This window comes from Alligator mississippiensis, chromosome 1 (genome assembly GCF_030867095.1).
Source record: "Alligator mississippiensis isolate rAllMis1 chromosome 1, rAllMis1, whole genome shotgun sequence".
NCBI classification, from domain to species: Eukaryota; Metazoa; Chordata; order Crocodylia; family Alligatoridae; genus Alligator; species Alligator mississippiensis.
Genome location: NC_081824.1, coordinates 347,933,792 through 347,950,780, shown reverse-complemented (window position 1 = coordinate 347,950,780; position 16,989 = coordinate 347,933,792). Strand labels below are relative to the sequence as shown.

At 37.8% G+C, this 16,989-nt stretch overlaps 1 protein-coding gene across 5 annotated transcripts in view; it reads right to left on the bottom strand.

The window, feature by feature from the left end:
* The window catches only part of NCK2 (NCK adaptor protein 2), a 125,371-nt gene that overhangs the window by 12,583 nt on the left and 95,799 nt on the right, over positions 1–16,989 (bottom strand). For all 5 annotated transcript variants that reach the window (XM_014600474.3, XM_019485016.2, XM_014600473.3 and 2 more), the window contains one exon: positions 3,197–3,918. In XM_014600474.3, the coding sequence (XP_014455960.1) occupies positions 3,197–3,918 (722 nt within the window). The remainder of the gene's footprint in view (positions 1–3,196; positions 3,919–16,989) is intronic.

The window sequence follows — 16,989 nt, the reverse complement described above, 5'->3', positions numbered from 1 at the left end:
TTCCACAGATTCTGTATGTAACCTGTTCAAGTGCACAACTACGCTCATGGTTAGATACTAGGAAAATTCTGTAACCTAAATCCTCTTTTCTGCAAATTAAGCTGTTTTCTTCCTATCCAACTCCCAGAGGATAGAGAACAATTGATCACTGTCCTCTTTGTAAGAATCATTTTCATAATATAAGACTATTATGCTCCTCACTGCTCTTAGTTTTCCCTTCTCCAGACTAAACAAACCCAATTCCTTCAACCTTTTCTCATAGGTCAAGTTTTCTAAACCTCTTATCATTCTTCTTCTTCTCTGGATACTTTCCCACTTGTCTCCATTTTGCAAGTAAAATAACAGAGATTGCAAAGTCATTTCTGGCAGATCTGGGAATAGAAACAGAACCTGAAGTAACAGAGAAGCAGGAGTTAAGAAGCAGAGAAGCAGTAATGGGATGCATTCCACAGGGAAAGAGCCTTAGAAGCGAGAGGCCTTAAATCCAGTCAGGCAATATTAAAGATGCAAAACCTATCATGGGATATTTCAAATTATAAACCTGTCATCAATATTATTTTCCATAAACCCAGAATTACAGTGAATTTTACTGATTTACAAAATCAGTCCTTGCTCAATCTGATCTCGCTGTGAATAAAATAACAAACCTTTCAGAAATATACAAATCAATATATTGTGAGTTTGGTTTCTTTTGCTTGCTGGTATAAGCTAAGTTTTGTTAGCACATCCCATTCCTGGCAATAAGATGTGCAGTAATCATCGATGCCAAGGAAATAACTATTTAAAGATGAGAAAATAGTTTGTTTAAAAATATTTAAATGTAATTTTTTGCATTTTAAACAAGCTTCAGTAAATTTAACAAGCAGACCAACTAAATATAGGCTGATTCTGCCAACCCTGGAAACGTTCCCTTAACAAAAATTATGTGGAAGGACCCAAGAGATTTTGTAGTACCAGTAGAGGTCAACCTTTCTGGCAGGAATGCTACAAGTTAGCTGTGTATCCTCCCTCAGTGCCCTCCATTTCCTCTTCACCTGTTCTACTCGCTGCTCTGCTTTCTGCTCCCTACCTCATCTGTCACCATGCTGCCCACCCCCACCCTCATTGGCCAAGTTCCTCACAGACTGCCTGGGCTACTCATGGTACACACGTTGCAGATTGGCCACCACAACTGTATCCCGACTAACCAACCTGCATGAATCTGATTTTGCCTTTTGACTCCATTTTTGGAGCTGGAATCAAACCAACCTTTATTTGGCCATCACTAATGATGGCACATGAAAAGAGAAATACCAAGAACAAAATACAAAAATATGCTGCAAAGGAAACATTCAGAACCAAACTTATTCTACATTTCTATAGTTCAGTGAAATTTAGTTCTTACTATTTTACTGAAATTCATTCTTTACCAACACACACTTATAGCAGCACTACTACACGATTTACACAAATATAGGAACATTCCCCCCACACTGACAAAATGAAAAATACACTTATATTAGAAACACTGAGTAGAAATGATATATAAAAGCAGTGTGTTATTCAGGCTCATTTAACATATATGCTCTTAAAAAGAGACATGTTAAAGCCTGCTCTATATGTTGTTTTGTATAACAACATTAGTTTGATTTTTAGCATGGTTACATTGATAATCCTTTATTGCAGACAGGTATACTTGTATAAAAAGTGCTGTATACTGGTATAGCTTATTCCCATAAATGTAGGGCACCTGTACTGTATTAAGGCACCTTTATACCAGTTTAACTGGTATGGGTTATACCTTAATTTAGCTATGCTAATATCAATAGCCATAAACTCACGATTAAGGCATTTTGCAGTATCATTTGAACAACAAATACATGTTATTTTCTCAGCCAATGCTAAATTGTAAAGATAAGGATAATTAATCTTCTTTTTAATTGGACAAAACAAACTTTTTGAACTCCCCAAAATAATAAACTTTTATAATGCCAGCTCAGTTGGTATGTTCAGCCAGAGTGTTTACTTTTCAGCAAATGGGAAGCAACAAAGGGCAACCTGTACAATATTATAGGAGCTTGTCTTCCATATGTGTATCAGCTCTTGGTGGGTTATACTGGCCAATGATATTGTTTCCAGTATCGTTCTAAACTCAGTTTAAGGTGCTGGTTCTGGGTCCTGACTTCTGCATACTGAGGACCACTTTATCTTTTCTGTCCCATCCCGATTCTATAAGTCACTGAAGAACAACCTCCTGCAAATACCATCAATCTATACTGTGCTCATCTGGCAAATAAATAAATAAAATAAATAGTTATCCCAGATTAGATCCAAATGATTTTTAAAGACACATTAAGAGATTTGTAAAATGTTTTTTCTTCATGTGATATCAAACGGCAGAGTTAAGATTCATGGACTGTTTTAACCATGCATTTCTACACCACAGTGTACATGGAATGCTTTTCAGTGTAATATTAATTTCCTAAATTGCCAATGTTTAGTCTGGCATAATTCTGCCAATTTGTGCTGGCATAATTATATAACATTCCTCTAGTATCACCATACCTCAATTTAGGAGGTTACTTGAGCAGTTACTTGAGCTGCTGTCTGAAGCTCTGCAGCACAGTAAAAATCACAACAAACAAAAAATCTTTATGAATTCACCTTATTATAAACTAAGAAGTCATTAAGCACGTTTCAATAAATTTTAAAACTACAATTAAAAATGAAAAGCTTATCATTCATCATTATTCAGATCAATGAAAATAAAGAAAAGAATGGTCTCACGTTCATTTTTTACAGACCCAATTTTAAGGGAATTTTAAACTCAAACTTATTAATGGATATACAGTACTTTTAAGTTCCTACAAAATTGATTTTAGAATCTTACAGTAAGTGATATAAGTTAGAGGTTGATATGCCTTGATTTAGATTCAAACCCAAATTCAAATCTCATGTACAGAACTGGTGCCATTGATTCCAACTAGTTTACAAATGCTGTTTCAATTCAAACGTGATTGCATTTCAGCAAAGGATAAAGAGACTCCTGCATATTTGCAACTATATAAGCTCTTTAGGTATGAAAGACATTGTACTACAACCAACAGAACATAATTATTCACTATCGTGACAGTTACTTCAAAGGACAAGTGATATGCGGTAACTATGTTTAGTTATATCAAACAGTGTCAAAATTCATGGGATGAATATCACTTACCGAAGATTCACTATCTCTAACAAGGAAGTCTCCTTCCACTCCCCTCTCATTTAGGGCGCATTCTGCCTGGTGTCTGGTAACGTTCCCATAATACCACTCTCTTCCAGCAAACCGTCCTGTAGAAGATGGCCCCGTGTAGCTTATCTGAGGTGGATGGGAAGGATTAATAGTAGGACCATCATTTAGGATTACTACATAGTTTTTAGGAACGAGGCCAATTTGCCCTCGAGAATTTTTACATTTCCACCATTCTGGGTCATTTTCCGGCTTTTCAATGACTTCCATTGTTTCCCCCTTTTCAAAATTGAGCTCCTCCTCTGTGACAGAGCTGAATGGATACAGTGTCTGAACAACATGAAGTACTTTCGTGCCCTGGCCATTACTCATGGATGCGCCTTTCCTTAAACTTAGGAAACTTGGGGAATCTGCTGTTGCTTCTTCAACTTCCTCCACCACATAGTTCGAAGGAAACCAGCCAATCTGTCCATTGTAGCTACCTCTCCACCAGCCATCACTGCACTTCTCCATAACAATGACCCGGGACCCTTTTACAAGGGACAGTTCATCCTCCCTCTCTGCCACATACGCAAATTTAACATAGGCTGGAATGTTAAGGTCATAAATCCGGTCTGCACTGCTACCATTGGATGGGTATTCAGCATCTGTACTAGGAGTGGGTGAGGCATCTCTTGCACTTGTCTTCCTTTTTGTTTTTCCCAAACCTGTTTAATAAAGAGAGAAAATTGAAATAAATATGTACATCCTGAATGTTTATATCTATCTATTTACTTCCTATATGGTACAAGTGGAATTTAGCCAAGCACATGGCCTCACTTCAACAGAAATGCTGGTCATATAAAGTTATAACTAAGTACAGACAGTCAAAAAGTCTGAGGTTGAATCGATTCAATCTTTGCAGGTTAATCTAAACTCTGTAGATTGAATCGATACGCAAGTGGACAGACATGCACTTATGAAACGCAGCCACAGAAATGCAGTGGTCCAGGCCAGAAGCCAGGGGATGCTACAGCACCCTGTGAGGACAGGGTTTGTAGGGGAGGTTCAAAGCATCCTGGGATACTGGGAGACTGTGAGTTAACTTGAATCCGGAGGGGGTCTGGGACAGAAATTCAATAAATTGCTCTAACTTAAATCACTTAAGTCTGATAGTACATCCACCCATGTTTACCTTAGCCAGTTTTGGCCATTTTGAATGCTATTTATATGCACTGAACTTCTGTTGCATTACAGATTTGAACTGGTTTCTGATCACTTATACTGGTTTATGCATAATTTCTGTGCCTAGCCACTACAGCGCTATATATCAGCCATCAGGACACCAACATCTTAAGGCAATTTCTTAAAATGTTATATTTAGTAGCTGAAACATGAGATAAGATTTTTAAAATTTGCTCTTTAATTTTTGTCTCTCCACAAACACTGGCATTTTAATGCACAATTTAAAAAAAAAGCAGTCAGGATGGCAAAGGAAACACCATTTATATTAACAATTAGTCGCTCTGGGGACAGCATAACATAGATGTTCTATCCCCTAAAAATCCACTCAGCCAATCATGCCTTTTAATTTTAACTATGACTTTAATTGGACTAGAGAAAAGCAAAAACCAACAACAAAGATCTAAGTAGAAACATAAGCAAGTCAGCACAGACAGAAGGAATTTTTTCTTATATATATATATATATATATATATATATATATATATATATATATATATATATATATATATATATATATATACACACACACACACACACATATACACACACACAATCATAATCAACATCCTGTCCCATTTCATTTTCTCAGTTAAATAGTCAATCAATTTCAGTTGCAACCATTTCCAACGGACTAGCTTTCCTTTGAATTCTATAACTCAAATTTTCCCATGTTAGAAGTATAGAGAAAACACACCAAATCGAGGGATCACTTGATGCTAAATGGCATTGTGAGGTTTGTGGCACAGTAGTAGAATATCCTTATGTGACAGTAAGGTTCTGTAATTTTTAATAAATATGTATTCAACACGATCTTAAAAGTCCTAGCAAATGTAAAATAGAAAAAAGGGAAATCTATATAAGCTTATGTGAATTAGACATTTGTGTGGCTTTTCAGAATATTAATTTCAGAGTTCTGCAGACATTTTATTTTTCAAACATTTGTGTCAAAGACTACCCAAATATATATCAACAGATCATTATATGGACAAACATCTTGCTTTTGTGAATTTCAAGTAATTAGATTCAATTCTGGTGTTATTTATAGAAGAAATCTAAATACAGCATAAACCAGCCAAAAAAACAAACACAAAAGGCAGAAAACAAAAGGCGATGCTGAATCGAACATTTTTTTTTATTTATTTTTTTTTAAACTTTTTTCCCCAATATTCCAGGATCCTATAATAAACATTACTCAGCCAGCAGGAACAATTCACCCAAAATTAAAATAAATACAAACTGATTATGAAAAATGGAACAAAAAGTAAAAACTTGGCAATCTTTTAAAAAGGTAATTGTCTCATCAAAAGTACCCATACATGTAATTTAACTCTTATTACATATAATTTTGTTTGACCACATGACTACTTAATTATACCTATGGTAATTTAGTAAAAAGGCTTGTCTAGTGCAACTGAAACTATTTGGGATACCCTTATAGGTTTTATTTGAACAACATATATAAACATGCCTGGTAAAATTTAAAAATATCCATGTAGCTGCAAAAAAAAGTGAAGGAATTAACAGCTTAAGATGACTTAATGAATGTAATGAACTCTGACTACAGAAAATTCCAAGAATCCCAAAATGTTTCTCTGACCTGTTTCAAGTGATTACCCATTCCCTGATAGAGCATGCTTGTTCAACTTTCATATCCAGCTAATACTTTTGTAACTATACCATTTCAGCTAAGAATGAGTATCTGTGCTGATGGGAAGATGAGAGAGCTGAGAGACCAGCTTGCTGTGTGCTATGTGAGACAATCACAGGAAAACAGAGCATCTAACTCTGAGTAAGCTCCAGTTAGAAGTTGGCTGAAGTCTGATCTTCGATGAAAAACAAACAAACAAAAGTCTCTGCAATTTAGCTATGACTGCAACCAAAAGTCTAGCATGAGTACAGGAACTAAGTAATATTAATTAGGGAGGTATGCACAAACAAAAAGTTGTTGACTGTGTAAAAAAAGCCAGATAAAATGCAAATAAGAAATTAATTATCTCATTACTATTTCATGCGCAACTAATGTCTGAATCATGTCTTTTTTTAGATGAATCAATCTCTCCAAACTGGAAATTGATATTTCAAAATACTTAATCCTTTCCATGTCAGGAAACATTTGCTTCTAATACCAAAGTCCACTATTTCTACAACTGCGCACTGAAGGGATTCAAACACACAGAGACTACTATTAGATAAACTACATTAAACCTTTGAAATCAGACACTTGAATTCTTGATGTAGCTCATTTATGGACAAGTTAATTTCTTGGACCCCCTGCTCTATGGCAGAAGGCTACAGAAAAAGCTAACAAATTTTTATGCAAAACTCTGAAACTCTTGGTTCAGAGATTATACCTTTTATTAGACCAACTAAAAAAAAAAAAATCACAAAACTAAGAAATCGCAAAAAAATTAAAACAAAAATGTAAGCATTTACAACCATCAAAAGTTCATAGCTGTAACCATACATACATTCAAGAAAGTGATCGTGCGTGCATAAAAAATTCATGAATGATGTCCTAACACTTTAAAAGGAAAATGATGGCTTAAAAAATCAAAGAGGTAATTAGAATGGGTGGAGTTGAACTGTGAGGAGAGTACCCCATAAACAAAAGTGATGACTTATTTCTGTTGTGACAGCTAACTACATGCTGAGAAAGAGCTTCTATTTAAAAGAATGATTTTTTAAAGATGCCAGAAAAAATTACTATAAAAGCTTAGAAAAGGCTCAAATGCTTAGTAAAAGATTATCCAAAAGCTTTTGTGCTGGGAAAATTCAGGTCAGGCTAGAATTCTCACAAACTTTTTTTTGTTATGGCTAGAAAAATAGGTCAAAGATCAAAGTAAGATTCTGCTTTTCTTTTTGGGCGTATGCCTCCGATGGAATTGGGACAACATGACAGTGATTGATAATCAAATGCCACAGCGATGGGCAGATCTGGGATGTAAATATGTTACTGGCTGAAGAAAAACTAAACTGCTCAGGAGACTGCTTGTACCTGGCAGAGTGGAAAGGATTAGCAATATCATCTGTAACTGAAAAGAAAAAAAAAGAAAAAAAGAAAAGAAAATTAGCAGTATAGGGATCACTATTTAAGAACAAGTTATGACGGCATCAAACTTTATGTACCTGTGATGATAAAATGCAATCACAGGTCCCTGAAGAAGTACATGTACATTTTGCCTGGTTCAAATACCATAAAAATTTTAGAGACTAAACCTAAACGTTACAGCAAGGCTGGTGCTGTGAAAATGTTTGATCATTACTGATTTGTGTCAGGATATCACTACTCCTATGCCCTGAAAGAGTGAACTCCTTTGCATTTGTTTCTTGGAATACAAAGTACTAACTTATTTCATGAGCCAATTTCTTAGAAGATTCATATTCATTGTTTATCTATAATTGCTACTGATCCCCTTTTTTTTCTTTTTTTTTTTTGCATTTTCCTTTTCCTAGTCTCAGTAACAACTGCATTTGCATGAAAAAGGCAACTTTGTTTTGGAGTTCCATACACTCTTGTTTATCCCTCACTCAAAGTCATAATCCTTTGTAACATAACAATTAGTTGTTCAGAAAACACATTAAATCACAAAGAGTGGATTAGGTTTCAAGTGAAGAAAAAGCAGTGGGAGCAGACAAAATGCTAAGTAACAAAGAGTTTAATGTAACTCTGTCTAGTAAAAAAACAATGTTGTATACATAGCATAATTTAAGACATGTTCAACTAAATCGTTTAAATTTTTTAAAATAATGTCCTCAGGAAGCGTCAGCAGATTAAAGTACAAGCAGAGACAAGGTTAAGGCAGAACAGCCACCTAGCACCATTGAAAAAGGGCCATTCACAGAAGGATCAACAATGGACTCATTTTCTCACCAAACCAAATTCCCCTGGAGTGGAGGTTGGCTCTGGAATGGCCTGAAAACACAACGTGCACAACAGTCAAGTGCTCTCTTGCTCCCGAGGGGACAGGTGCTCCAACAACAATAACCAAGTCAGCAGAAATGAGACCACCAACCCCAAAAGAGAATAAACTGGCAATAAGAACAGTAGTGAACCCTCAAAAAAGCTCCTCTGTCTCCAGTTAACTAGGGTTATCATATTTCCAGTTCCAAAAAAAGGACACCTGTTGCGTGGTATGACTGTCGGGGGGGCAACAATATGGCAGTGCTCTGCCCCTGCCCTCACTCCCAAGCCACAGTCCCCCCCAGTGCCTCTCACTCAGAAACCACAGGCCCCCAAGCCCTGCCAGTGCCCCTCACTCCTGACACACAGGCCCCTGCTCCCCGCAGCCCTGCTCCTGCAAGCATGGGCACCAGCCCAGTCCCAGTGCTGCCAGGCCAGCCACACAGCTCCCTGCTGCTCCCTCCCCACTATTTCCTCCCCTCTGCTCGCCGCCCCCCTCACCACTTCTTTGTGGCAGGGGGCTCCGAAACTATTTCTTGCAGGGGGCCCCAAAAAATTGTGGGCCGCCCTGCTTGCTGCAGCCCTAGACCTCACCCCCCACCCTCCCCATCACCACATATGCAGACACACACAACCCCCCCTTTCCCCCCCAAGATTTACCTGCATCCAGCTGCCAGGCTGCTCCCACACCCTGCCTGGCTACATGCCAGCCACATGTGCCCTGCCTCCAACTGCCTTAACCCCAGCCCCAAGCAGCTCCTTGCTGGGGAGAGCCAGGAACAGAGCAAAATCCTGGACATTTGATCGTATATTAAAAAGCCACCCGGACTGAGATTGGAGGACATGTCTGGGAAAACCCAGACGTATGGTAACCCTAAGTTAACCAGTACAACACAATCTAACAGGCAGTAACCTGAACTAAACAACCTGAATCCAGAGGCCTTTGCCTTAAAACTTAAAGTCTGTGGCAGAAGACCCAAGCAGCTGAAACCCAGACTCCTCCCAGGAGCAGAGGTAGTTAGCTACATTAGTCTGAAGTAAGGCAAAACACAGAGCAGGGATACACCTTATAGGCTAAATCAGGGCGTTCAAACCCCAGCTCAGGGTGCTGTGTCATCCAGACCCATTAAGAGCCTTGGACCCTGTGTGCTGACCAATCCCAGAGGTGGTGCACCCTGTACTTCTTTCCATGGGACACAGGGAAAAGTGCCTGCAGTCAAGCCCCCCATAATCTCCTGCTGCTGAACACCACCAAAACCCTATGTGCACAAGCCAGATCTCACCCACGGGCCATAGGTTTCAGACTCTTGGTCTGTACGGTGCATCCCTACCCCACGTTCTTGCCTGCAAGCATCTCTTAATTTTTTGAAGCCTCTGGAACCAGACCAGTAGCTCCCCAAGCTCTAAAAGGCCTAGACCCCAAAATGCTTTTGGTGCCTTGTGGAAGCAAATCTTTACAGGACCTGTTCTCTTGAAGTGGACTCCTGTCTGCTTGCAAAGACTCAGCAGGCCCTTGCACCAGAGCAGGTCTTCACAGCCACATACCCGTTTCTTAGAAAACTGTATCTCAATGTAGGCCTTCTTTAAGAAGATACACCCTAAATGCTTGCCTTATGTTGCATTTTCCTTAGGCTTCAAGACAGACATTCAAAAAGCCAGAGCCTGAACTGGTTCAATCTTTGCAGGTTAGTCTAACCTGGCTAGGCTGAATGGGTTTGTAACTGTACAAGCATTCCCTCTGGAATGAGGAAATGCTAGCATATGCCTGCAGTGGCTTAGGCTAGAAGCCAGGGGTGCTACAGCAGCCCTTTCATCCCTTCCACAATGCTGAGCAGGGGGGGGGCATGGCCAGCCCCAGCAGGATGCTCTGATTAGGAAGGGGTTCTCTCCCTCACTATGCCTGACTAGGGAGGGAGCCAGCAGGGAATAACACAGCATTTAGCACCCCACCAAGAAAGGAAAAGCCTCTCTCATTAGTTCAAGGTCTTCTCAAACAACGTTTTCCAAGGAAGGAATGGAGGGACATTACCAGCTGACCTGTTGATTAGCTCCAAAAAGCCCTAAGTGGGCACTGTCCTGTCTGCCTTACACAGACACCTCTTAGCATTAGCTAGCATACCACATACTGGCTACGGTCCATACTCTGGGAGAGGGGAAGGAGGAATCCTTGCTGGGGGGGGGGGGTAAAGTTGGAACAAGGGGAAGCCAGGCAGATGCTGCAGTACCTACAGTTTCTGCTGGAGCTCTAGCCAGGGAGCAGAGGGGCAGGGCCAGCCCTGCTCTGGAACAGACAGCCCCACCCAGGGCGACAAAGCATCTGGGATGCTGGGGGGGCTCTGGTTTAAGTTAAACTAGGAAGGGGTCTGTGACAGACATTGCATAAATCGGTTTGACCCAAATCAGTTAAGTCTGATACTACCTTCAAACATGATCATCTCAAACTGGTTTCAGCCATTTTCAAACTGGTTTATGTGCACTGAATGTCTGTTCTGTTACAGGTTTAAACCAATTACTGATCACTTAAACTGGTTTGTGTGTAATGTCTGTCCCTAGCCCTGATGGCTAGACTTATCAATTTCTTGATCTTAACTTATAAATCTTGACTTACAAACAAAGCATAAAAATACTAGATGTTAAGTATTAACTGAATCAACAAAAACATATTACAATTAACTATTTACACGATCTCAACAACAAAGGAGGGAAAGCTTCTAGGATGTTGCATCTAGAAAGATAGTTAGTTAGGGACCTATTAGAATGTATTAGTTGCATCTTTAAAGTCCAGGCTGGGGGTTATGTTGCTGTTCAAGGCCAAACTAAGTACAGCTTGAAGTGCACGTGGCAGTGTCCAAAAATATTATTAAAAAAAAAAAAGTTTTTTGGGTAGGCATACACCTTCAGTCACATTCAGTGGAGACCAATAATTTTCGCTCTGTATGTACCCAGAAGTTCTATCCTAGCAGCAGACGCATTGTTTCTGAAGGTTTATGTTCCACTTACTAATTACTGTTTGTAATATCTAGTATTTTTTGCCAGAGAAACACGTTTACAAAGCAAGCCTGTACTTAGTAAATTTTTTCATGCTCCTGCATGTTGGTATTCCTTGTTGTTTGATGAGTTGTCATTTTTACATTTTGACTACTTCTACTCATCCAGATAGGTGAAAGAAGATAAAAGAACAAATATGCCTCTGATATACAGCTCCTTTTTGCTCATCAAAAGTATATTTATTTAATCAGTTCTCTTTTTTCTGTTTAGCATTAGGTTAATTAAAATGTATAGTAGACACAAGAGGAAAGAGACCTGTAGTCATCTGGTCTACGTTCCTGAAAATTCAGAATTGTCCCTAAATAATATTCTTGAGCATCTGATCTAGACTCGTTTCAAATAAATACAATAAAGCTATTGTCTCTTCCAGGACTCAGTTTATTTGATGTTGACAAAAGACTATCGCTTTGCCACTTAGATGGCAATAGGTTGAAATTGCCCAGCTTGGGTATGATGCAAGCCAGTGCTTCTGACCTGACCAACACTGCTCCTTCCTGCTGTCTGACTATGGCAGGCGAAGCCCCATGACACTGGAATGACACCAATGCCCACCAGCTTGGTGGGCTGGGTCCAATGGCTCTGTCCTGCAGGCTGGATCTGGCCTGCATAATTTGCTGAATCCTGATTTAATCTTGTAAAATGAAAGTCATCTTTAACTCCCTCCCACGCATTCAAAACTTCCACCGAGTAGGAAAATCTTATACTTATACATGGTACAGAACATCCAAACATTTTCTGTCCCTAATGGTAAACCATTTACATATAGCCTTATTAGCTCAACTAAAACTATTCTTTCAGATGTGCATTACCTCACATTTTTCAACAATGAATTCCATTTACATGTTACAGTACATTCATCTTGCTCTTTCAGGTTCCTCTTCAGTTCCTCACAACTCTCTGTTAACTAATGTGGAATAGTTTCAAAATTTAAATCACTGCTATTTTTGTCAAACATACAAAGTTTTCCCCTGTAAAAAAATCACAATACTTTATCCACCAAAAGCAAACTTCTTAATACTGTATAACTATGGACAGTAACTTCAGTAAATTCTTAGATTACAGGCTCTGTCCAAAATGTGACCTGAAGTGTAGTAAATGATTTTTTTTTTTTTTTTTTTTTTTTTTTTTTTTTTTTTTTTTTACAGATTGCTTGCATATCAAATTGATTTCAGGAAAAAGGATCAGAACCTTTTGGGTTAAAGGGAGAAAATAGATACAACATGAAAAATATCTGAATGGCTAAAGAATGCTAAAAATCTCTAACTAAAAATGGGGCACAAGTTAGGGTGGATAAAAACCAATGATTTTTTCTATTTAATTGGGGGTTTTTTAAAATTATTTTAAGATTTTTTTTTTTTTTAAACAAAAAATAAACTTATATAAAGATAGTTTTAATTTAAGGTATGTTACAGCTCAAAGACATCATCATGGAATAGGGATTATAACTTCTAATTATATACTATTTGAGACAATATATTCATGTAATCTTTTAGAAGTTCTATAAATAGGTCACAATGGGCCATAGACTATATTAGTGACCCAATCTTATGGTGTTCCCAGAGGCTCCTCTATAGATTAGTAAAAATTAAAGAAAACCGCTCTACACAATGGGACACAGTGCTCAGTCTAGATCCCATTAAGCATCTCCGTGATGCCTGGTTTTAGTTCTCAAACTGTGGATTTGTGTCTCCAGAGAAAATAGGCAGACAAGGTTCTTTGGGTAGATGTGATATCTTTTATTAGACCAACTAAATAGTTGGAAAAATTGTTCTTTGCAAGCTTTCGGGCACAAACATCCTTCTTCAGGCATAGGGAGAGTTTGTGGTCTCCAAAGATAACATCCTTGTTAACAGCAGCATTTGGAAATGAGAGATAACAGACCCAATTACCCACCCCCATCAGCCCTGTTATCTCTTTGCAAGTTTGTGTACACCCAGTCAAGCCCTTACCTTTCTCTAAAAGAGCCAAGTTTCAAGAAGTTAAATAAATATAGGATATCAAACAAGAATGCACCTTTTGTAGAAAACAATGATTAAACTGAGGCTTCCTGACCAGTGATTTTGAAATCAATTTGATTTAAGTCAATCCCACCCTGGCACAAATTAAGGAGGGAAAAAAAGCCAAAATTATGCTGTGCAGATTTAGTTTCCACAGCACAAGTGGAAATTACTTTGAAAATTAAATTTAAACTTGGAAATATAATTGAAAAACAGGAAGCCCTCACTAGATGGACATTCTTAAAAAGATGTACCTAATTACAATATTCATTAACTTTTAAAACATTGTTGCTACAACTACTTAGAGTAACATTTTTTTCCCTTTTTGTTGAGTGGGAGTTTCATACATGCAGGAGACTGATTAAAAAAAAAACAAAAAAAAAAAAACAGTAAACCTGCTGACCCTACAAAACCTTGACATAAGGATTTACCAACAATTCAATTTTAGAAAAAAACCAGCAAGATTTTTTTGTAAAATACCCAATATTTTTTAAACCATATGAATTCAATAAGGTGGCTTCTATACCTATACCTTTAATAATAATTACTTTCTTATTTGTACTCAGCAAAAAAGGCCACCAGGAAAAAGTTTAATTTCAAAATTTTGAATACAGATATTCAAAATCACACAATACAGACAATATATTAAGGCATTTCTGGAAACCAAAATAACCTCCATAAAGGTTGGATGGGGACTATGTAGCCACAGGGCAACACAAAGACATTCAGTGATTTTGGACAGGGAGCGCTCAATTATTCATCGGGACCTCCATTCATCATTGAATGGAATATATTTCTGCTAAAATGAATTAACATTTTCCATGCCATTTTCATTTATGGTAATTTCTGTATATTCTCCAAGTAAAAACACTATTTTCAATTATATTTTCTATTTTATTTCTAAAAATTGTTTACACTAACAACCACAGGCAAGGTGCAAAACAGCTATTTTTTTTTAGAAAAATTAGTTTTTACAATGAAGGCTATCTTGTGTTTGTTTTAAATAAACCTGTTTAAACTTATAATTTAAATTAAAATATTCAAGCAACATGTTTCTGTAGAAATTTTGAAAGAAGTCAAGCCAATTCTCTATTGGAAGTCACTGATTAAGCCCCTGGAGTGCCAGTACACACCACAGGGTTTAATCCTCATTAAATAGGTTTATAAAATTTAAACTTGTTTATTTTAGAGCACTGCATCAGTGTTTACTCACACTAGGTTTTTGATTTAATTAAGCCTTGGAACATCGCACCAGTGTTTGCATGCACTTGGTTTTCGAATTAAGGCCAGTCTCCAGCCAGGAGAGTGAGATGGGGGAGAGTGAGGATGGTCCAGCACTGAGCCCCCAGCCCAGGACCCCCCAACCCATGCTTTGCCATGTAGCTGTGGGAGCACAGAGCTGGCACATGCCACAAGAAAAAAAAAAAAAGCAGAAGCAATTCAAATGGTTGAACTACAAAAATGTTGAAACACCATCTGATGAACAAAGAGGCTCATTACACGTCTTTGAGTACCTTCATGTTTGCATGCAATGAATCCATGGACACGACACTAATTCGTGGCGAGTCAAAACTAAACTATGTCCAAGGAGTTTTATTTTAATGCACCAGAAAGACTTCTAAAGGGTCTGGAAAACCTGCTCGTGCAAACAGACATGCCAGTGCAGCGCAAAAAAAGGGCAAAGAATGTGGCGTGTACAAAGGCCCCTGGAGCTTGTTCAACCACTAAACTTGTTTTTGATAGCTGTAGGCTCCCCTCTAGGTGCAGGAGTATTTTCTTCACTTCAGTTCAGTGACTAATTTATTCAAAGTTAAGAAATCAGCTGGGAATTGAAGAGGCAGGAAATCATGTCTTCCTTCTCCAACCTTGCATAAAAGTGAGGTGTGATATCTACTATACCTTCTGAAAGCTTGAAGAAATATGTGCTAACTAGAAATCAGCCCAGATCCCTAGCTACAAATATAAAATCTTTTGTTTAATTACTTTGTTAAATTTAAATGCAAAGCATGCTTACTTTTTCTTGCTTTGGATAAATGAAACTAGCTTCAATGTTGTGTTACTAATAAAAAACTACTTTGGTGTACTTTAATGGAACACCCATTTCCCTTGAAATGCAGCTTGACACAAATAATAAGTAATTAATTAATCAGCTGATAAACAAGGAACACCTCATTCGTCATTAACGTTTAACATAGTAAAATGTAAAAGTTAAGAATCTGAATAAGTATATTAAGCTACCTAAAGAAACATGTACTGATATAGTATATCTTCTTGGTTCATTATGTAATAAAAACTATACCACCACAATGTTATACGAGAAGAAAATCATTCCTTCCTTAAGAAAATAACTCTAAAAAGCAAAACAAGATTTAAATGACTATTTAAAATCAAGGATGTTGCTTTAAATCATGATTAAAATTGGCAATTGGAATCAATCCACTCTAACCACAGGTAAACGTGTAACTTTTTCATCAGCAGAGAGGTAGTTAGCCATGTTAGTCTCCAGTCAGTCAGAAGGCAGGGTAGATATACACTTTAAGGCTAAGTACAGGCAGTCAAAAAGATTTTTATTTTATTGAACCAACTGCCTAGTAAAGAAGTCTTTTTTGCTTTCATTGGCTCTTAACTATTTATGGCGTATTTAGAAACATTATCCTATTTTTACAATGAATTAACCACCTCACAAGATTAGTCATCCACATAAGTTCCATATGAAATGAAGCCCACATTCAAAATTCAGATTTCAGAAAGCAGCATATTTGCATTCATTTACCAACTGACAAATGCATCCTTAATATGCAGGCTCCAGTGCTGAATTGGGTAGTCAAATTAAAATGGACTGATATAAAAAAGCATTCATATCTGATATTTTATTTATCAACAGGAAGATTTCCAAAGGAAGCCACTGTGGCTGCCTGGGCTGTGACTGAGTGGGCTTTAACGCTATCAGCAGACTGATCATTAGAGAGGTTCTGACAGGAACGCACGCAACCCAAGATCTGCAGTCTTTGCATAAAAACCATATTCAGAACTCTTGGGGAGGTGATATCTTTTATTAGACCAACTAGATTCATTAATAATAGATATCACCTCCCCAAGAGTTCTGATTACTTCTGCATGCAAACCAACGTGGCTACAACCTGTATCCCTAGAAACTATTCTTTTTCTGTAAGCAGAGATGACAAATAATCTTGAGGATTGTTTTAAAGGTTTTGTTCTATACTAAAGAGGGATCCAAGGCTCCTGTGACACCTAGGCTATTTACAGATATCAAAACAAAACAAAACCAAACCAAAACAAAACAGCGCTTTACTTTAACCACGTGCCCAAAAGAGGCATTGTGTTAGTTGAACCTGGCTCGTCCAACATCTACACAGATTGGGTGCTTTAATGGGGCTTTTTTGGTGCTTTTATCTAATAGCTGACTGAATCAGCTTTAGATAAAAGCTCCAGAAAGCCATGCTTAAGTGCCCAATCTATACAGACACTGCAGAGCCAGATCAAACTAACGTGCTGCTTCTTTTGGTAAAGTTTTTTTGTTTTGTTTTGTCACATCTGTCACCAACACTAGAGAGTAAAGAGTGTTCTCTTTGTGACCAGAATGAGGT